The sequence below is a fragment of the Pelophylax lessonae genome, assembly GCF_965119305.1.
Source record: "Pelophylax lessonae genome assembly, chromosome: 2".
Taxonomy (NCBI): domain Eukaryota; kingdom Metazoa; phylum Chordata; class Amphibia; order Anura; family Ranidae; genus Pelophylax; species Pelophylax lessonae.
Genome location: NC_138769.1, coordinates 350,460,649 through 350,483,194, shown reverse-complemented (window position 1 = coordinate 350,483,194; position 22,546 = coordinate 350,460,649). Strand labels below are relative to the sequence as shown.

The following is a 22,546-nucleotide window of genomic DNA, read 5'->3' as shown; positions in this document are numbered from 1 at the left end:
AACAGAGCATAACCTGGAGGACACCACTCCAACCCTACCCAGTAAAGGGTAATTGGTTTTGACTGGAGCCAATAGGTTATAACAGAACATAACCTAAATGACACCACTCCAACCCCATCCAGTACAGGGTAATAGGTTATGACTGGAGCCAATAGGTTACAACAGAGCATAACCTGAATGACACCACTCCAACCCCATCCAGTACAGGGTAATAGGTTATGACTGGAGCCAATAGGTTATAACAGAGCATAACCTGGAGGACACCACTCCAACCCTACCCAGTAAAGGGTAATTGGTTTTGACTGGAGCCAATAGGTTAAACAGAGCATAACCTGGAGGACACAACTCCAACTCCACCCAGTACAGGGTAATAGGTTTAGACTGGAGCCAATAGGTTAAACCAGAGCATTACCTGAATGACACCACTCCAACCCCACACTTTACAGGGTAATAGGTTATATCTGGGACCAATAGGTTAGAACAGAGCATAACCTGAAGGAAACCACTCCAACCGCACCCAGTACATGGTAATAGGTTTGGACTGGAGCCAATAGGTTATAACAGCGCATACAAAAATGGTCACTTCCCCCACCTATAACTGATCTTGACAGCACGGAGCACTGGAAGGGAAAACGCATGTCAAATAAAACCAAAGAAATTCCAAGCTCAACTTACTGACCCTGTTACCTGCAGTTCCTACCTCTAACTTTATCTATCCATCAGAATACATGTGCTCCCACTGTGGAGACTCTTACAAGTTAGAGATAGGGACTGCAGGTAACAGGGTGCCTTGCCGGGGTCTGCAGCTTACGCATGCATGTAATTGCAAATGTGTGCAACTAAACTCCTCTTTTTAACACATACTGTTAGACAGGTCAATTCGGTTGGTCGCAGCCTGGTCGGTAAGTTGAGCTTGGAAATTCTTTGGTTTTATACAACAGAGCATAACCTGGATGACACCACTCCAATCACATCAGTACAGAGTGATAGGTTTATGAGCCCACCCTACCATCACTACATTGATCATGCCCCATCCCATGGCATAAGATACTGTATTTTATTATCAGCCATCTATAATCTCACTCACAATTGTTTTCCAATAGATTTTATTTTAAAGACTTTAGCATATAGTCTAAAATATTTAATGGAATTAAATATGCAGTATAATCTTACCTCATCTTAAAAAAAAAAAAAAAACATTTTACAACTTGCCCAACTGCTACCCTTTTCAGTGGACCCTAAAAGATTGAAGCATGCAAAATATGCCACCACTTAGGCTAGGTTTATATGTTGATGCATTTTAACGCCCATTTTCCAGTGCGTTTTGCATTTTTTCTTGAGTGTTTTTAATGTGTTTTTTACGTGTTTGAAATCTTGCATTTTTGGGGTGTGTAAAAAAAAGGATGGAAACTGCATAGATGTGAATGTGATCCATAGGAACTAATGATAAATGTAGTTCATTTCTGTAGACTGTAGTTATTTCTGCGAATCTTCAAATGCACTAAAAACACATAGCCTAGCCTTAATTCACTTTTTTACAGATCCGATTAAACCAGAAAAACGTTATCAAATGGCTTGACAGTCCCGACTGACTGCTGCTAACGTTGCTTTGATCCGTGCCTCCCCCATCCTTTGGAATTTCCTACCCCAATCTGTCTATCTCCTACTCTGTCCACTTTTAGACGATCCTTGAAAACTTTTCTCTTCAGGGAAACCTATCCTGCTCTCACCTAACAACTGTACTTTTATTTTCTCCATCAACTCATCTCCCACAGTTATTAACTCTTGTATCACTTGACCCTCCCTATTCGATTGTAAGCTCTAACAAACAGGGCCCTCTGATTCCTCCTGTATCGAATTGTATTGTAACTGCACCGTTTTCCATAATGTTGTGAAGAGCTGCGCAAACCGCGGACGCCATATAAATCCTGTATTATAATAATAATGATGATAATGTGCAAGGAACTAAGATGACTATGGAAGAGAGGGAGGGGGAATATATGATGTGCAAGGAGAAAGCAACATTGCAAGTAAAAAAAATAATTTATGGGAAGAAATAACATTGCAAGTAAGAAACTCAAATTCTTGAAGTGCGTTTATATGCAATCCTTTAAGTTAATGACAGGATCTCTTTAAACTACAAGAAAGAAAACTCTTTGATACTTACAGACTGATCATGATTCTGTGTGGTCCCGTTTAAAAGCCATTGCAGATTTTGCTCATTCATAACTAAACTAGGTTGCAGCAAGGCTGTACTAGGAGTCTGTGTTATGGTTATTGCAGGGTTGCTGCTCAACACATTGCTGGTATTGGAAACTGCAGCCTGCACCAGTGTTGGTAGAACAGTATCTGAAGAGGTCCCTACAGGCAAAGTAGGGCCAGCAACCACAGTCAAGCTTTCCACTAAAGATTGTGAGGTCTGTTGGGGTATGAAGTTGTCCTGGGTGGAGATTTGGCCCCCATTATGGATAGGCACTTTTAGGGGCTGGGAAACTGTACAAGACACAGAGCTTGTTGATGGAGTCCCACATCCAATGGTTCCGTGTGGCAAAGACATGGAAGTTGTGCCAGGAGTAGTAGGTAAAGGATCCTCTGACACAGCTGCAGGATTCACAAGAGGGGCGACCAGAGATGGAGGAGGTTCCGTAGCACTGCTCTCTCCTGGGTCTAAAGCCTGTGAGTCTGAAGTCCAGGTTTTTAACAGCACTTCTATGGAAGAGAGGTACATAAAACAGTACAATTTAATACTCCATATAACAAAAAAAAAAAACAACGATTATGCCTAACCATTACATCTATAAATGCACAAATGATAAGATACTAAGGTCCATGTATAGGGGTGCTCTTTGCCAGATCAACCCTTGCATCAACCTCTGGTATGAAAAATATTCCTGTGAGGACTATACTGGGACAGTATGCAGATTGAGTCAACATTTCCTCATAGTCTACATTGTACTGACATTGCCATAAGCAAAATTCACATCATGTCAGGTGGCCTGATCACCAAATATATAGACAAGCTTTGTAAAAAAAAAAATGTAGGACCCACATTCTTTCAGATTTTACTTCCCCAGTTTGCTGTCCAAAACACAAAGAAAAATAGCAGAACCCAAGATGTTTGAGGACCTTCTGTTGCCTTTACAAAGTTCTCAGTATCTTGGAGGCCAGTAGATGCAGAACAATAAATTACATATTTTTTATTTTTTTATTTGAAGAAAAACTAGAATTTTTGTCTTACCAGTAAAATCGGTTTCCTAGAACAGTGTTTTTCAACCTCTTTTCGGTCAAAGCACCCTTTAAAATTGCACACATTTCCAGGGCACATGAGTCTGAGGGCTTGTTCACACCAGGTATATCTGAGCGCACACGCTTTTTTGCACGTTCCCACATGTTGCATTTTTTTTTGTATTGAGCTTCTCTATGCGTTTTGTAGCAAGCAATAGAGAGATAATAAGTACAGAGGGGAAGGCCCTGTACTGAAATGGATTTCTAGAATTTGGATTCTAGTAAGTCATATATCCCATTTTCCTGATTGTACAGTACAGAACAACTGAGGGGCAGGCAAGGAAACACAACAAATCAACAACCCACATAAACCGTTCAAGGAGAGCTCGACAGAGAGCAACTTGCAGCACTTTTTTTTAAAGATATATTTATAGATTTTGCAATGAAGACAATACAAAAGAAATAAAAAACCGCATAGCTAACTATTATCTCTCATGTCTCATTATTACATAACGGTAATAGAAAAAGTCAGGGCCTGTATCGAGTGCAATATATCAAATCGAGTGAGAAGTCAGCAAAGTAGACAAGTTACATTCAAATTTTACTTTCAATACTTTTTATTGAAGCATGTTAGTCACATGTACAAATACATTCAACAGTCGAGAGAAACTAAAATACAGACATCAGGCATCCACACAAAGGGGCTTTCAGCCCGCACCTGATACTGCTGATAAACAAGGTTGTACATACATCGTATAAGAAGATATATAGTACATTCAAATTTTAACATCCGAGAACTAGAGAAACTAGAGTAAAAGGGCTAAAACCCACGAGCCCACATCTTGTCAAACATTTTTGGGGTTTTCCAGAGTTCAAAAGTCAGCTTACATAGTGGTAGGCTAGCATTAACTATTTGCAGCCAAATATTGAGGGGAAGGAGGAACCCTTTCATTCCAGTAAAATTGTCTTTTTCTTGTTGAAAATAAGGATTTGCAACAAGCGTTTTGGGTATTTAGAAATAGGAATAGAAATATCACCAAATATACCTAGTAAACAGTTCTTAGGAGGCCATATATAGGTAAGACCCAGTGCTGATGAGGTGAAAGTATTGGTCTGTACCCAAAAATTATAGACAAAGGGACAGCCCTAGAAACAACATAGGAAGTCAGCCCTGAAAACACTCAGAAGTTGGGTGAAGGCCAATTTTGTGCAACCGACTGTGGTGGAACAGCCTCAGTTGAATAATCCTATCTTTGGAGGAGATCACCAAGTTGTTGTACGTTTCCTTGAATTCAGACCAATCTGAATCAGTAAGGAGCGGTAGGGACCACTTAGGCTGGGCTGTTCGGTATCTAGTTGTAGAATCTGCAATTAATGCAGAGTAGTAAACATATATTAATTTATTTAAATATAAAATATATAACTCCTTGGGACGACCATCTCTGTGTTAGAAACAGAAAGTAATTCAGGGGGAGAAAGATTAGACCACAATAGATTATTTGGGGAAGACGATCAGCGGTCAAGATAAAAGTACGTTTTTGTGCCCGGAGGAAAATAGAGATGGAGGTGTGCAATATAGTAGTACGGGCATTCAGGGGCACCTGAGGCCTGTATATAATATACATACAGATGGAATATGGGTGGCTGGGGGTTCAATGGCCAAAGTAAACAATAGCAGTGAAAGTGGGCATCCTTGCCACGTACTATGGTGAATTTGGAAGGGAGTGAAAATATGGGCATTTACGCTAAACCTCGCCACTGAATTGGTATAAAGGAGTCTGATCCAAGCAATTATGAAGGGCCAAATCCATAGAGTTGCAACAAGCACATCAGGTAAGGCCATTTAACGCTGTTGAAGACTTTACAAGTATCTAACGACACTATTACCCATGTACGAGATTGGGCATGGAGGTATTGTAAAAGCCTACGATTATTCATTCTAGTTATCTGCCAAGAATGAAACCCCCCTGGTCACTGTCCACCAGGTGTGCACTCACTTTGTTTATACAATTAACCAAGACCTTTGCCAGAACATTAAACAATAGGATGGTTACACCTAGTGGGGTGTTTATATGTTTTTAAATTAAGGACAATGAGTGCCTCTCAGAGGGTGGGAGGACCCCAGCCTCCAGAGCTGCAACAAAAGTTTTAAGGGGGTGTGGGCTGAAGAAGGGATATAAATTTGACATAGCATTCAGCTGGAAAGCTATCCAAACCAGGTGTTTTATGGGAAGGCAATTGCAATATGGCAAATTTAACTTAATCAATATGGAGCTGTCTAGATCTCTCCATGCTTGTGGGGATAAGGGAGGGAAGGAGACAGTCCCCAAGTAATCACAGCCTTGTTTGTCAGTATATTGTACCATAGAGTTGTACAGAGAGGAAAAAAAGATGCTTAAAGTACCTGTGGAAATCAGAATTAAGAGGATGGAAGTGGAGGCATAATCAGACCAGGCCAAATATGCCAGGAGGTTGCCCGCTTTGTTACCATGCTCAAATATTTGCATTTTCTTTCTGGTAAGATCCAAAAGGTGACATTTAAATGCTCTACATTTGTAAAGCAAATCTGTGTGTGTGTCAGGGATCAGAAGTGTACGGATGACTGGAGCATAGCTGACTACAGCTCCTAAGTACCCAGACCTTTTTTTTTTATGCAAAATTCCCATGACGGACATAAAGGTACCACGTAAGGACGCATGAAAAGCCTCCTATTCAGAGGAAGGAGGAACAGTACCATTACTGAGGTGCCAGAAGTCCCCTATAGCCTTAGTACAGGCCTCTATTACTCCTTGGTCTTCTAGCCTTTGAGAATGAAAACGCCAAAGTCCTATACCCATAAGGAGAAGAAGATGAAGTTCCAGAGCAATAATTGGAGATGTCCGAGTAGGAAAGTGGTGCCAGATATCAATGGAAGTAAATTCTAGACATGGTGTTGAAAGTATCTGAGGGACTGGAGAATAAACAAATATCTGGATGCCTTCATCTCTATACATGAGTGAGAGTTAAGTTTGTAACTGGTCAAGGAGCCATTATTGTACTCTACCAATCTCCCTTAAACATTCTCTGGTTGGGTCAGGCACTGCATTAAAATTGTCTATAAAAAGGAGTGGACCGCTTGGTGATTCAAGAGCCAGGAGTGAGAGTTTATGCAAGAGGTAAGGAGGAAAAGGAGGCGGGAGATACAAATTCACCAGGGTCAATTTGTACATCGTGATTTGCAAAGCAATCATACCATACCATACCTCCCAGTCAGTTTTAACAGAAAGGACATCTGAAGAATGAGTTTTAGGGCCGGTTCACACTCTTGCGAGTGCGGCGATCACATGTAATTCGGAGCGCACTGCTCCTTCATTACATGCGATCGGATGTGCGGATGCGAATTCAGCCATACACTTTGTATGGCTGAAATTCGCACTGCACCCACACAAAAGATGCACAGGACCCATTTTTCCAGCCGCATCAGGATCGGATCGCACAGTGGTTCACACTTGTGCGATCCGATCCTGTGCAAACTGTCAGATCGCACCGCGATATGCGATCAAACTGGGGGTGTCGTTAACATTTAATTGACACCCCCTGCGTATCGCATATGGCAGTGTTAACTGCAAGATGTGGGTTTGCGATGCGGGAACAGGCTGCGAATTCGCAGCCTTCCCACATCGCATAAGTGTGAACCGGGACTTAGCCAATAGAACAGGAGACACACCTGGAGCAGGAGGTATGCAATATACATACAGCTCAGTACAGAGGCGTAACTAGAACCTTCAGGGCCCCGATGCAAGAAACCATGAAGGGCCCCCCAGACCCCTGGCCGGGGCCCTTCCCTTCAAGCCCGGGGCTCTTCCCACTAATCCTGGGGCTCTTTAATCTCATTGCATGGCCTTTTATTATGGTCCCGCATCAGGATCCTTTCACAAGTTCTGCAGTGGGCCCCCTTCCTGCAATCTTGGGGCCTCCCCACAGTGGTGAAATGCCAGGGCCCGGTCGCAAGTGTGACCTTTGAGATCCTAGAAGTTCACCCACTGGTTTGCTACCGGGCCCCCTGGAGCATGGGGCCCGGTAGCGATTGCAACCCCTGCAACCCCTGTAGTTACGCCCCTGGCTCAGTACACCGTCAATCCATGTCATTAACCTTGTTAAAGTAGGAAATGGCCAGATCTATCACAGGAATTTTCCACTTCTGAAGGAAAAAAACTTTCCTCAATGGGAAATTGTTGGACAAAACTTCTAGGTCAGTCTACATATAGGACAAACTCAACTGGCAAGTGAACCAGGAAGGTCTTAGGAAGTGTAGGGAATTTTAGCGACCCCATACTAGATACCATAGGGCAAGTAGACTAAACAAGGGCATACATTCCCAAACAGCTTAGCAATAGTCTTGAGTTTTGGAGAGATTTCTGTAGTAGGTGTATTATCCTGATCAGGTGCATCAAAAGGAAAGGATTTTGTCTTAAAAAAATACCTCCTTCTCTGGTACCAAGTCTGGTTTAGGGCAAAGTCAAAAGACTGGAGTCAGAGAGGAGGTAGAAGGGGCATAGCTGTGGCCCCTGTACCCTTAGGCCACAAAAAAGCTAAAAATTCTATCTACGAACTCTGACATTGTGACAGAAAATTTCTCTCTAGGCAGGAAGGATGAGACCAGAGGAATCTAGAGAGTCAGATTAGGGGTAGCCATCAGAGGAGAGGACATCAGGGTCCTGTACTAGATTCCCCAATATAGCTAAAGGTTTAGTTTGAACTACTGAGCCCATTTGAACCCTTGTCTTTCCATTTATGGTCTGTCGTGTGTGTGAATAAACCATTCCCGGTGGGGTATTTACAACCTCTGAAGCAGTGATGCAGGAAGGGGGGGGGGGCTTATGCCTCGCTGTAACCCAGGAAAAGTGAGAGTAAACAGCTAAGAATGTGCCAGTCTGATTCATAACCCTGAGATGTCTTTTGGCAGGCATCCTGAAATCCTAAATTCAAAGAGGAAAAGGAAGGCTACCAAGACCAGCTGCTGACAAGGCCTGCAGTTGCAATCACAATAGAACAAACATTTTTTAAAAAGGTCCAATTCTGTTCTAGCCTATTTATATTGTTGTCTATAAAGCCCTGATGAAGGGGGTGGTCTTGGATCTCCTGAAATGCGTTGGCCACTGCTTGGATTGTTCCCCTGACTTTTATTGAATCTGACCTCTTAGTGGTGTGGCGCCTCAATTTCCATTTTGTGTTACATTACACTGCAAACCAAGGGGACCATGGAGATCCTCTGGGGTGTAGATAGTGCCTGCTCATGAACCAGATAATTTACATTAATACCAACACTTAAAGACCGCAATACCTGTGAGATAACCCTACAGATCGAGTGCTACTTTTCCACCTTCCCCAACTATAGAGGAAGAGGCAGAGTGCACATGTACAGAAGCCCCCCCCCCCCCCCCAAGAAAAAACAAGGTGATGCATGTGCAGTGTGAGCTTTCAACTATGCAGGCTCAGTCAAACCAAGTTCACTCATGCCCAGTACAAGACCACAAGCTAGAAGCAGCAGCCAAGAAAACAGCACCACCACAGCCACCCTCCAGAAAAGTACCCAAATATCACCAAAGTGACATTAATCCCTAGCCATCGTGGATTGTAAAAACTGCGCCACTGAAAGGGTAGAAGGCAGTAATAGGGGAAAAGTAACCAGCACTACGGGAATGAATGTTTAAAGGACTTCTGCCCTTTGTACTCACCACATAAGTAGCAACCTTTTATTTTTTTTGCCAGTGTCCTACCAGTCACCTCAAGGTAGCTGCAAATAACCTAGTTGTAACGATTTAAAGAAGCCTGTGTCCTGTACTATACAATCAGGAAAACATCTAGAACTTCTGCAATAAAGAAACATTTAACCCCTTTTTTATCTCGGAAAATCATTAGAAGTTCTGCAAAATACATGGTGATCCTGACAGAAATCCAGCCCCAAATGGTGATGTCAGCACTGGCTGAGTTCTCCTGGATGGACTACATAACATCTGGTGACAAGTGACACACAAACAGGACTTTTTAATTGTACAATTCCATCACATAACATGTAAATTTGCTATACCTGACTGCTGACCAATATCACTGTCTTCTGTATTTTCTGGACTCTGGAACATTGATTCAAAGATATTTTGATGCAACAAAGTGCCCAGAACTTGCCCAGGACTCTAAAACAAGAGAAAAGGTAGCTTAAATGTGGATCGATCAATAAAATTCATGTTTCAATGACTCAGTAGGGCACATGGCATCATTATAAAGTTATTTTAGATTTGGAGATAAAGTACCTCTTTCTTGTCATGAATACAAAATTGCCATTCCCTAGTCCCTGGCTGTGGAAGTCAGTTGCGGAATCGTCTACAGATCACCACCCCCACATCTCTCCATAGGCCTAAACAAAACAATGGCATCATATGGCATTATACAACCTTTCATGTTTCGGAAAGCTTTCTACTGGAAAGATACATGAGGGTGGGTGAGTGAGACTACATATCTGACCATCTTTTAGTGCCTATTGCCAAACACACAAGATTGGTTATCTTAAGTTGCTCTCTTTTAAATAGATATCTAAAAAAATAAAAATCCAATTTCCCCTTCACACATTCACAAACCAAAAGGTTGTGTAATCATGGCATGCTGTAACTGAAAGTGATGCAATGTAAATGTTCATACATTGTATGAACTTTTTAGACCCCGTTCACACTGGGGCGACGCTACTTGCCGGGGCGACCTCACAAGTCGCGGTGCGCACCGCGACCTCGGAGCGGCCGGCACTCCAGGTCGCCCCAAAGAAGCTCCGGACCCTTTTTCTAAATCGGAGCGACTTGTGTCGCTCCTATTAGAACGGGTCTACAGCTTCTCTATGGCAGGCGACCTACGGCGACATGTCAGGCGACCAGGTCTCCTGACAGGTCGCCCCAGTGAAAAAAAAGGGATTTTTTTTTTAAATAGTTTTTTTTTTAACAAAAATATTGATACGGCAGCTAACAAGAATGGATAGAGTAGGGAGTGCAGATCTATCATAGCTATTATAAATATTAGAATATCTCTGATCTTGCAGTTTGTCATTTAAAGTACTGGATTGCAGGTCCAGGAAGCTAAACAAAATGTAGGCTGGAGTTAGACTTTAATTATTTCAGAGTTAAGTATCTGCAATAGATGTGCAGCAAAAATATGTTTGTATTGTGTGGTTAAAGAAAACCTCCAGATCTAAAATGTTTCCATCTTTCAGGTTTTCATTTATCCCATAAATGATTCTGGTTTTTTTTTGTGGACATGATGGAAAGCCACATGCTGCTCAATGGGCAGCCTGATGCAAACATACTAGTGCATGTTATCCAATTACTTCCAAGTCCATCCAAGTCCAGGGGGAAAAAAATGGAAAAATTATGTATGCTTTTACTTTTTCTGGAATTAAACATCATGGATCTTATGTTGTTTCACAAATCTGTTTTCATCCGTCCCTCCATGGGTCCAGAAAGCTTTGTATTGTAAATTAGACAAAAACTGAACAGGCATGGATGTCACAAAAAGGACATATGTCCCCTTCTGCTCCAATTCAGCAGGTGACCCATTCACAAATCCCTGCTTATTAGACCAAACGACCCCATTTAAAAAGGGGCCAGTTACAAAGTTAGATTTTAAATAATAAAAAAAAAAAAAAGAACAAATCAAAACAGTTATCTCTTTTAAACAATACTGTGGTTACAACACAGACTGTAAGAGACTGCGTTTGATGTATGAGTCTCTTAGGCCTCTTTCACACTAATGCACTGAAAACCGCAAGCCAAATCTGAGCTGATGTTTTCATTGTGCTGCTCGGGTAATGATTAATATCCTTCATAGCATGCACTTCTCTGCTTTGCCTGGAGAACGCATATAAAATGCTGCACGCAGCACAAGATTCACTCACAGATACTTACTGCATTAGCATTTTCTCGCAGTTCAGATTCAGTTGATAAAGTACTTAAATCACTTAGACAGAGCCAATCCTTTGTATCCTGAAAAAAGAAAAACACCACAATAGTCTGTGAATGATCATGACCTTTTCTTTACCCGGTTTTTCGGTTCCATTTCATCACAAGGAATTTTAGGAAGCTTAAAGTGATTTTAAAGTCTGTTTTTTTTTTCCTATTAAAATACCAAACATGTTATACTTACCTGTGCAGTGGTTTTGCACAGGACAGCCCGGATTCTCCCCTTTTTGGGTCCCTCTCCAATGTTCCCGACTCCTCCCTCCTGTTGAGTGCCCCCACAGCAAGCAGCTTGCTATGGGGGAACCCAAGCCGAGCTGCCACTCCGTATATCCATTCAGACACAGCACTGTCATTTGGCCCCGCCCCCTCTCTCCTGATTAGTCAACTGATTATCAGCAGCGGGAGCCAATGGCGCCACTGCTGTGTCTCAGCCTTCCGGGACTCTCTCTCCCAATTGGCTGAGGCATTTGTGGACATAGCTGGATCTAGATGAACCAGCTTGACACAAGTGTGAATGGGGCCTTAATAAACAGATAGAACAAAAGGTAATTAACTGTATATTTAGTGGAGCAAATCCACTGTTCAAATTTACATAAACTAATGACAGAAATTGTAAAAAGAATTCCAGCAAAACATTTTGGATGGTTTACACCAGGCATGTCCAAAGTCAGGCCCGCGGGCCATTTGCAGCCCCCAGACCGCTTTAATATGGCCCCACAGATAATTTGGAAAAATCTATTGTTGTGGCCACTGTGAATCCCAGAGCGCTGCTCAGGACAACTGGGATCTCTGGATCTTTCAACACCCATGTTACTTGTGAATACACTAAATGTTAACATCCACCGCCCATCCCCACCAGCTTTATATCCCTTGCTCAATATGGCCTCAGACTTAAGGCCCGTACACACGATACGAAAATCGGAAGTAAAATTTCATCCAACAAACGATCTGCCGATTTTCAGATTGTTAGTATAGTGCTTTCAACAGCAGATAACGAATTTTCGGACGACAAAATCTGGATGTGCAGGCTATAAAATTTTTATCATACGTCAACACAACGTCTGATTTAGTTCAGTTATCGTCCGAAAAAAAATCGTAATAGCAAGACTAGGCATGCTCAGAAATGAAAGAACACATACAAAACAATTCAACACGACATCACTTCTGAAGTAGAATTCTGTCATATGGGAATTTTCTATGAAAGTAACCTCTTCACTTTCCATATGAGACTAGCATGCAACAAAAATCGGACGCAAGATCGTTCGATAATCTGATCGTGTGTACGAGGCCTTAGCCTGATAAGGGAGCACTAAAAAACACAAATAAATTTGGTGCTAGTATGACAGGACCAGCGCTCTCTCTATGATAACTGGCATAACACCTGTTTAGATTTGTCATCCATGTGACAAAATGAAAAGTATGCCGTTTGCAATAAACTTTGAACAAATTAGTTAATTTGCATTTAATTTTAATGGTCCAAAAAATGTTAGGCAAAATGGTCGGCCCTCACGCATGTTCACTTCATCAAATCTGGCCCTCTTTGAAAAAAGTTTGGACACCACTGGTTTACACTGAACACTTTCTCCAGGATTTATGTCATAAGATTCCTCCAATACTTCTATAGAAAAATATTCTGGCATACAACAGAGGCAGTGCTTAAATGGACACGGTCATTTTAGGAAATGAAATATCTGATGACAGATATGATAAAGTGCATGCATGTTGAAGGCTGGTTGGTCTGCCACCCCTAACATGCCTGTTGGCCTATCACTACTATTTATTATGCATTGCCCCACAAGCCAATGTGACTGAGCAGGAGGCAAAAACGTGAAAGCCAAGAAGTATTATCAAGAGGTGCTGAAGCTTTGCTTGTCAGAAAGGCCCAGCATTTGGAAGAAGCAGGAAGGGCTAAAAGCTGTTTGGGGTACAGTATATGTGGGCACCTGTGGCACTTCATATCTGGAAGGAGATTTTTTTCCCCTTAAAGTGACAGCGTCTGTTTAATGAGGAAATCAAGACCTGGAAACAGTGGGTCAAGATCTTTAGAAAATGGATTGCAAGCAAACAGGTTTAGAGAGGAGCCACATTTTCACTGCTGCCCTCCCTTCTCAACCTTCCAACCATAATGTTTCAATAGTATTATGCTTAAAGACAACACAATCTGTAAACCTTATTTTTACACCACAATATTTTTTAAAAATGCAATAAAAACATGATAATCATACCTATATATGCATAGCATGTTGACAATGGTATGCATAATAAATGTTTTCTATATAAAGCAAAGCTTGTCTGTAATCAAAAACTGTAATACCTCACACACCTCATGACTTGGGAATGCATCTTCTAAATTAGCAAGATCATGCCCCTTCATGTGACTCTTCAGGCTGTAATGAGTGCTGAAAGTTTTTTCACATCCATCGCTGGTATGAAACGGTCTTTCCCCTGTCACAACAAATGAAAATGCTGCAATCATTATTTGTCTTCCCTACAATATTACAGTGAAGGAATCAGGAATAGCACTGACTTACCAGTATGTTTCCTAGCATGTGTTTTCAGGTGATGGCTGGCTGCAAACGCTTTCCCGCAACCATCGTGATCACATCTGATAGGAACAATAACAAAACCTATTATACAATGACTGTACAGCCACAAAATATCAACAGGCACATACAACTCAACCTATATTAGAGCTACTGCTTGTTAAAGCTCCAAATATTGCCTCCATGACCCACATACCCGGGGCCTTCTTTCATTGCTATACTCCAGACTGACCGACTCCCCTGACCGTACTCCTCCAGCATATACTACTAAGTGGGAACAAGATCTAGGGTCCTCCATAGATGTTAAAGACTGGTCCAAAATCTGGCAAACAACTTAAGCGGCCTCACAAAATATAATAGCCTCGGAAACAAACTACAAAGTGCTAATGCGATGGTATTTAGTACCCGCATGCATTGCAAAATATTCACCCTCCTACTCTGCAACATGCTTTTGGGGTTGCCTGGATACAGGCATACACATGCACATCTGGTGGACCTGTACATTGGTGCAAAAGTTTTGGCAGGCCGTCTTCCATATTCTCTCCACCCTGACGGACGAGCCAATCGCGCCTGACCCCCTCCTGGCTCTCTTGAATGTAAAGCCAGATAACGTTTACAAATTCCAACACAAGCTGTTCCTACAGGTCACAACAGCGGCTAAACAAACCATTGCGAAAGCGTGGAAATCCCCAACCTACCTTTACCTGAAGTGAAACACTGAATCACCTACGCCACAGGTGTCAAACACAAGGCCCGCGGGCCGAATCCGGCCCTCCAGGCCATTTTATGTGGCCCTCACACCTCTCCTGTAGCTGCAGGAGAGCTCCAGTCCTCCTCTAGACCTTATACTTTCTGCTTTCCAGCAATGCCTCCAGCTTCTTTCCAGCAGCAGCACAAGGTAAGGGAGGTGCACTGTGATGTAAGTGAGGGTGGGCGACTCAACTTCTGATGGTGGAGAGGCTCTTGACGTCTTATGTAAGGGTAGGGGATGCTCTTGACATCTAGTCTTACAGATACAATCGGCCCTTTTTGAGGGCAATCATAATGCTGATGCGGCCCGCGATTAAATGGAGTTGGACACCCCTGACCTACGCTATGATTCACGCCAAAATTGATGCTATCCTGACAGATAAAGTCGAGACATTCGATAGACTCTGGCAACCTTGGGTTGACAATTTTCTTCCCCCCAATTTTGATAACTCCCTGTTGATGCCCTAAACCATATCTGGGGTTTCAATACCTCCACTCCTTATGTACTGGCCCCCCCGGCGTCCTTGCCTTCCTTTTCCCCCCTCCATCCATCCCTCTTCCCCTTTCTCCTTGTCCCCTCGTTACCCCCTTCTCCCTGTCGCCCCCCCCCCTCCCTGCCCTACTTCTTCCCTTCTGCATTCATATGTTGTAGCACCTACAACGTCTCAGTTTGGTTCTGCCTTGTGATTTTAACTACAGCTTAATGGTTACCGTGTTCAACCTACTCCCTCATTCTGGCTGTCTGTAACCCATGTTTCTCCTGTTTGGTTGGATACCCGTGAGGTTCCTCTCACCCCCCTGCCCCTTCCCACATGGTACTGTAAACTTGGGTACTGTTCCTATAAAGTACAACAGTTGATTGGTTGCGCCTCCCTGCCTAGGCACAGCGAGCTCCCTTTACGGGGTACCTGTGGGTTGGCAGCGCCAGTCACCACTCTCTCATGAACACCCATCTTACCGCCCCTTGTCTACCAACCCTCAAGATTTATCTGTAGTTACAGTTGTTTTATTATACTCTGTTACCAATCTTTGATTGCACTTTTATTATACCTTTTCTAATTATTCTGTATGTGAAACGTTGTTACTCATTTGCATTCTTCTTCAATAAAAATACTTGAAACAGAAAAGCTCCAAATATTGTGCGCCACACCTGTCTTTTTTTTTTTTTTTTTTAAAGGATGGGTTTACCTTAAAAAAATAATAATAATAAATAATAATTGCAATTTTTTTGCAGGTAAAATAATGTGCACACGTGATCAGTAGATGGCTGAGTGTATTTGTAGGCATTTATTCACAGGAAACTGTAAATGAACGATGCGACCATGTGAGCAAAAGCCCCCGTGGCGGTGATGTTTCCAAAATAGTGACATTAGGTGTGGGGAGAAGATCCCTAGCCTGCTGTCACAGGGAGGAGGGGCAGAAGGGGGAGAGCTGCAGATGCTGGAACATGTTCCACCCTAAATATAGGTGGAACATATAACATGTTGCATAAGTGACCTTATCCTTTTAAACAGTTTCCTCTATGAATGCACAAAAATGCACACACATAGCAATGGCACAATTGACAGTGTTTCCTAAATGTTGATCGGTGTAAAAAAAAAACTCACCTGAAAGGTTTCTCTCTGGTGTGAGTCCGAATATGTTTCCGTAAGTCACTGTGCGTAGTGAAGTATTTGCTGCAGCCCTCTGTCACACAATTAAATGTTTCACCGGTATGAAGTCTTTTATGAGCCCTCAATCTGTAGAAGAAAAAAAAAAAAGAACAGTTTATTAAACAGGCTCCGCTTTATACACTTCCTATGAAAAATTACTATTTTCTATGGGCAACACAAATACTCACCCTCCAAATATTGATGCATACATTGAAATTAAAGTGTATTTAAATCCAAAACTTTTCTTTTAGTTTTAGAAAGAGTACAGAATTCCCTGTCAGGTCATCTCTGGTTGTCTGTATCTCACTGGGGAAGTAAGTTTTCATTTCTTTCTTGTCCTATCCCCAAAATGCAAAAGGAAATCTCATCTAAGGCTCCATTCACACTTCTGGCAACTTTGGCTCTGAGGAAGAGGGTTCTCTCTCGAAACGCGTAAGCCATACAAGGTTGTGAGGACGCCATCACACTATCCAGCAGTAGAGAAGTGTCCTGGAAGGGAGCAGTCCCTATTTCCTACATGCTTTTACATATCCTATGTTTGTTAGTATATTGTACGCTACCTTCTTTGATTTTAATAAACTTTTTTAGTGGTAATGCACAAGGTCAGTGGGCCCTTCTCTTGTCGTTTTCCATTCACACTTGTGCCAGAGAGTGTAAAGTTGCACTCCAAAGTCACAATGGAAATCATGCAACTTTGGGGCATGACTTTACACTCTCTGGCACTTAATTGTATCAAACGTCATATCAAAGTAGTGCAGGCACCTTTTCAAAGCTGCATCAACCAGAATGAGTGCCAATGAAAACTATGGGCTGCGACTTGATGTGTCCAAAGATGCACTAGTGTGAATGGAGCCTTACAGTGTTCATCTTACAGAGCCGTCATTGCAACAAGTGTCCCATCTGAAGGATTTTTCCTAATTTCTTGCTCTGGCGCCAACGGAGAAACTTTTAATTTTCCATCACTTTATGTCTCAGTGGCAATAGAGACATAGAACTAGAGGGGTGATTCCCCCCAGCGGAGACATAGCAATAAAAACCTGACAGAGATTCTAACCCTTTTTTAACACTATCCAAAACTAAAATAAAAAATGCCTTTTACATCCAATTGAACGCTTACAGTCTGTTGTTATGTATACTACTTCCCGTTACAAGAAAACATATGGGTTTATGTAATAAAACACTTGCGCCAAATACTTAATTACAAAATGTTAAATGAATAAGACTGCTGCTGCTGCAACCCCTCGGGGTGATCAATGGGAAAAATGGAATAGTCAAATAACTATTAGCAGCGTAATTCCTCAATTTGTGCGTGCTAACCATGTAATACTCAATGTGCAAAAAAACTCCAAGTGTGATCATACATATGCCCTGTGAATGTAGGACAGGTAATGCTGATGATAATAGAAGTGCATATAGTACCCATTGATATGAAAAATATACCATAATATATAGTGAAGCAACTTCTAGTGCAAAAAATGTCTATATATATTATATATATATATATATAGTGCAAATAGTGTCCGAATGCTTATAAAGTGCATCGGCATAAGTAATGATTGCCAACAGCTTTAAGTCTCTTCAAGATACAGCAGTACATAAATCCTTTTCACAGCGCTGCATGTCTAGTGGCCAGCCAGACCACATCCTGTGCACATCTGTGGTATGTGGATGTGCACATCCTGAGACCATAGCTAATACATGTGAGTAGCTGTCAGACATTGTTGCATACACATGCGCTGGAACTCTTAAGAGTCATTGCTGTCTGGCTGGCCACTAGACATGCAGCGTCATTTTAAAAGCTCCTGAACTCTGGATATTTTAATTAACTTCTACCTTCCTACAAAGCCGAAAACACACCACCCTGAGCTCTCCTGCTATCCCCTAAGATTTGTAAACTCCTTGACCATGGGGACATACGAGCAGGCTTTACAATGTCCGCAATAAAAAGATCCCTTCAGTTTATCAGGACCAACCTGCTCCAGGCACGGACGGCTGGATTGCAGATCTAGATGATCCCTTTAAAGCTTTATTTGATCTTTCTTGCCATATGGCATTAGAGATCAACAATGTCTGGTGAGTGTGCATTCTTCCCAAATTCCTATTCCACGGAAGGTGTCACCATCACTATTCATTTTTGGCATACAGCACCTTACACTTTTGCACCTGTGAAAAGGATTTATGTCCTGCTGTATCTTGAAGAGACTTTAAGCTGTTGGCAATCATTACTTAAGCTGATGCACTTTATAAGCATTCGGACACTATTTGCACTATAAGCTGTTGCACTTTATATATATTTGGACATTTTTTGCACTAGAAGTTGCTGCACTTTATATTATGGTATATTTTGCACATCAATAGGTACTATATGCACTTGTATTATCATCAGCATTGCCTGTCCTACATTCACAGGGCATATGTATGATCACAGTTTTTTTGCGTGTTGAGTATTACGCGGTTATCGCGCACAGATTGAGGAATTGTGCTGCTAATAGTTATTTGGCTATTTCATTTTTCCCATATGGGTTTATGTGAATGGAAATATACTTTTCTAAATTATAGTGCCAGTGTCACGGGAGCAAACAGCAAAAGGGGCAAATTTCTTATGGACTTTAGTTGCAACCTCTTTTGACCTATAAAAAAAAGCAGCAAGGCAGCAAATGTGCAAACATGGAAACATCTTCACGTTCACTGGTGAATGGAGATATGGGAATAAAGTATCATTTACAGGCATGAGGGCCTGTTCACACCTTAAAATCCAGTGCAGGAGACCCACGTTCCATGCTGGTTTCCCGCATTGTATTCTCATTGCACTGTCCTTGTGATCTTCAGCAGGTGTCAGTGTGGGAGTCACCCCAAATGCAGGTTGCCGACTCCCTTGTGTGATCCAGTGCGTTTTCCTGCACTGGATCACATGGTACAAAAGTACAATGCGATCTGGTTGCAGTCTGTTTCCAAAAGTAGAGCATGCACTACTTTTGGTGTAGTTCAATTTCGCACTGCAGAGAACTGCATGTGGCTTGCACAAGGACCGCACAGCGTTCCTGTGCGATTCATATGCAGTTCCTAGTGTGAATGGGCCCTTAACCCACACATACTGTTGGGTTTGGAGTGGAGTCAGTACTTAATGTATTAGTAAGAAGATGGTCCTGGCCAAAGACAGACATACCCCAAAAATGAGCTTTATAAACTGCACAAACTCTTTACCACTACTTTCCCCCACAGTAGTTCTGTAGCTTCTCTCATGTCAGAAATGACTAGCTGTTTATTCCTTTCTAAATAAGAGGGCGGCTGGCTGTAGCACAGCCAAGAACGATAAACTTGGTACAGGATGATACAGAACATCATCGCCGACCTAGACACACAGACAGCACTGTCTGAATGGGACTATGGCCCTGGGGTACATGGAAACCCATGACAGCTAAGTAAATTTAACCACAGCACTGCTGCTGCAACAGGGGGGAGCTATGGGATAGTGAGAAGGTTTAGCTAACCAATAAACATTTTCTAGATTTTTAAATGGTCACAAAAATAAGAACACAATGCAGATTCCAAGAAGTGGAGCCACGTGCTTAAGGAAGAGCTCCAGGTTTCCTGTAACTCTAAACACTCTGTTTGGGCCAGCTTTGAGAAAAGGAATTTGCATTTGTCATATTCATCATTTCCAGCAGTGTTGGAGATATTCTTGTCTGTGAATTGATTTTCACTGTATTGTGAGTTATACCTGGTGGATGTTGAAATTTATTCTGCTCCAGGTTTTCTGTCACTTTAAGTGCCGGTTCACACTTGTGCGGTTTGCGAGATCGCATGCAATTCGGAGCGCACTGCTCCTTCATTGTATGCGATCTCATGTGCGGATGCGAGTTCAGCCATACACTTTGTATGGCTGAATTCGCAGCGCATCCGCAGCAAACTCGCACATGAGGCTTTTTTTGAGCCGCATCAGAATCGGATCGCACAGTGGTTCAAAATTGTGCGATCCGATTCTGTGCAAACTTGCAGATCGCACTGCGATATGTGATCGCAACTGGGGGTGTCGTTAACTTTTAAAACTTTTAATTGACACCCCCTGAGTATCGCATATGGCAGTGTGAACTGCCAGATGTGCGGATTCGGGAACACGCTGCATATTCGCAGCGTTCCTGCATTGCACAAGTGTGAACCGACACTTAGTAAATACTTTGGTTGAGCCAGCTTGGTTAAAATTAATTCTTATCATGCCAGAACAGTATTGATACTGGGGAAGCCATAATACATTGTAGTAGCATTGATAAAAACAGTAAGTTTTGTTTAATCCCTGGGGAGCTATGAGCAACTTCCCCTCAGCTACCAAAAACAGGGAGTCGCTTACACAGTTACCTATGCAATTATTGTATTTTTTATTTTTTTTTTTAATAAATACAAAGTGTTCTCTGATTGGCTAAGGTGGAGAATGTGACGTCATCCACCCGCCTCTCCACAGAATACATAGACTATTTTCAGCATCTGAGGACTTTAGTCCTACTCCTTTAGGACCTTTAAATGCTACTACAGTGTATTCCGGCGTTCCCAGCAGCTATATTGTTCTGGCATGGTAAGAATTCATTTTAACCAAGCTGGTCCAAACAAACAAAGTATTCGGGCTCATGTGTACAGCAATTATTTTTTTGTACACATCTAAACGCAGCACTATAGATATGAAAATTAAATGCAGCTGCATCTACCAATAAAAATGTGCACTTTGTTTATCGATGTCCAGAACAGCGTATTAAATATACCCCGTAATTAACACTGTATGCACAAACATCTATGCAATGCTTGCATGCGTACAGTAGCCCTTTTAGCCACTGCTTAGGGCCGACATGTAAAAATCAACAATGTGTTATCAGCGGCACCGATTACACATGGTTGTTACTTGCATGTCTACAGATTCAGTGAATCATTCATTTGTTATTTACATCTCAAGTATTAGTTTCCTTTGTTTGTATTTTTTTACATTTACATTATAGCATTAGGCCATTCAATATAGACCGGATAAGGTATGAAAGCAGAACCAGCAGGTCTCAATGAGTTGCAGTTTCCTAGCAGATCTGCTCTGATGGCCAGTGGGAGGAGCCATTTTTGCTTGCTTAGAATTTGACTGGTCTCAGTCAATCAAATTCTACAGAGACCGAAATGGCACCTCCTACCGGTTGTCATAGCAGTCCCGATGTGACATAGGGAGATGGATCCAGAATGGTTTGTGTGTGTTGCCATTCCTGCCCATGTATAAAATTTGACTGGCCACTCCTGGCTGTCAGAGTGGAAGTGATGGGGAACCAAGTGCCTGCAATTTTATTAGTAATATTATTAGCACTCGCATTCCTTTGCTGTTAGGGCACAGATGGCAAAAGCTTTCTGGGTGCTAGCATCAAGCTGAGCACTAGTAGTGGCCAATAGAGGCCATTTACGCTAAAAGGCGAAACACATGTAAATGTTTCTCAAACGTTACATGCAAGCAGCATACAGAGCAATTATATGCAGGATCTGGCTGCCAGCAAGATCCTGAGTAAAAACAGTGCCACGCTATGTGAATCAGTGCAGGAAATCTGGAGCTCTTCTTTAATTATGGAGCTGAAAGAATACCAAATTTCACAAGTTGTAACCCACAATGCAGTGAAAATCAATGTACAGCCTGGAATATCTCAAACGCTGGTCATAATGAATACAATGAGATAAAAAGAAATTACATGCCCATAACATCTGGATTACATTTTTTTTATCTCCTTTCTCACTGTCATTTGCCATACCACTGTGTATTTGGCTTATAATTATTTAAATTTAAATTTATTTAAATTTATATATTTTCATACTCAAGTCCTGATTCTTGCCGTTGAAAGTCCCAATCCTCAGGGGTTATTTTTGTTCCACATTTTTTTTATCAGTTTAAACAGTTCTGACAAGACAGAGGAGGTCAGAGGTAGGGGCAGTAGGACGGGTAAATATTAATACTGTTCTTCGTTTGCTTTTCCTTTTTTTTTTTTTTAACTTATCAAAGTGTAGACACCAAAAGATTACTATTTTAGCTAGAAACACAAAAAAAAAAAGAAAAAAAAAAAAGGTTTAATTGTTATAAGGGGCATGACTGGTCCTCTGTGCAATAACAGTGCCCAATTGGCCACTGAGGCCAATTGGTAAGAATCAGCCCTGAAGTCAGGCTCCAGTAACAAGGGGAAATTAGCTTTAGAGAGGGGGAAATTAGCTTTAGAGAGGCGTACAGTAAAGTGGTTTCTGGATAACAAATATAAATAGAATAGCATAGAATAGAATAGAATCTTTAAAGACTTTCACTTTCGATGGAAAAAAAAAAAAACAAAACACATTACCCTCTGGGTGATCTATGTACAGTGAAGGAATTTTAACAAATGTTGCAGATTTCTAC

General features: G+C 41.8%; 1 protein-coding gene across 1 annotated transcript in view; it reads right to left on the bottom strand.

The window, feature by feature from the left end:
• The window catches only part of MTF1 (metal regulatory transcription factor 1), an 81,517-nt gene that overhangs the window by 8,143 nt on the left and 50,828 nt on the right, over nucleotides 1-22,546 (bottom strand). Inside the window, exons 3-8 of the mRNA XM_082245359.1 lie at nucleotides 16,105-16,236; nucleotides 13,736-13,809; nucleotides 13,528-13,649; nucleotides 11,151-11,228; nucleotides 9,296-9,398; nucleotides 2,168-2,709 (exon numbers count right to left, since the gene is read on the bottom strand). Of these exons, the coding sequence (XP_082101485.1) occupies nucleotides 2,168-2,709; nucleotides 9,296-9,398; nucleotides 11,151-11,228; nucleotides 13,528-13,649; nucleotides 13,736-13,809; nucleotides 16,105-16,236 (1,051 nt within the window). The remainder of the gene's footprint in view (nucleotides 1-2,167; nucleotides 2,710-9,295; nucleotides 9,399-11,150; nucleotides 11,229-13,527; nucleotides 13,650-13,735; nucleotides 13,810-16,104; nucleotides 16,237-22,546) is intronic.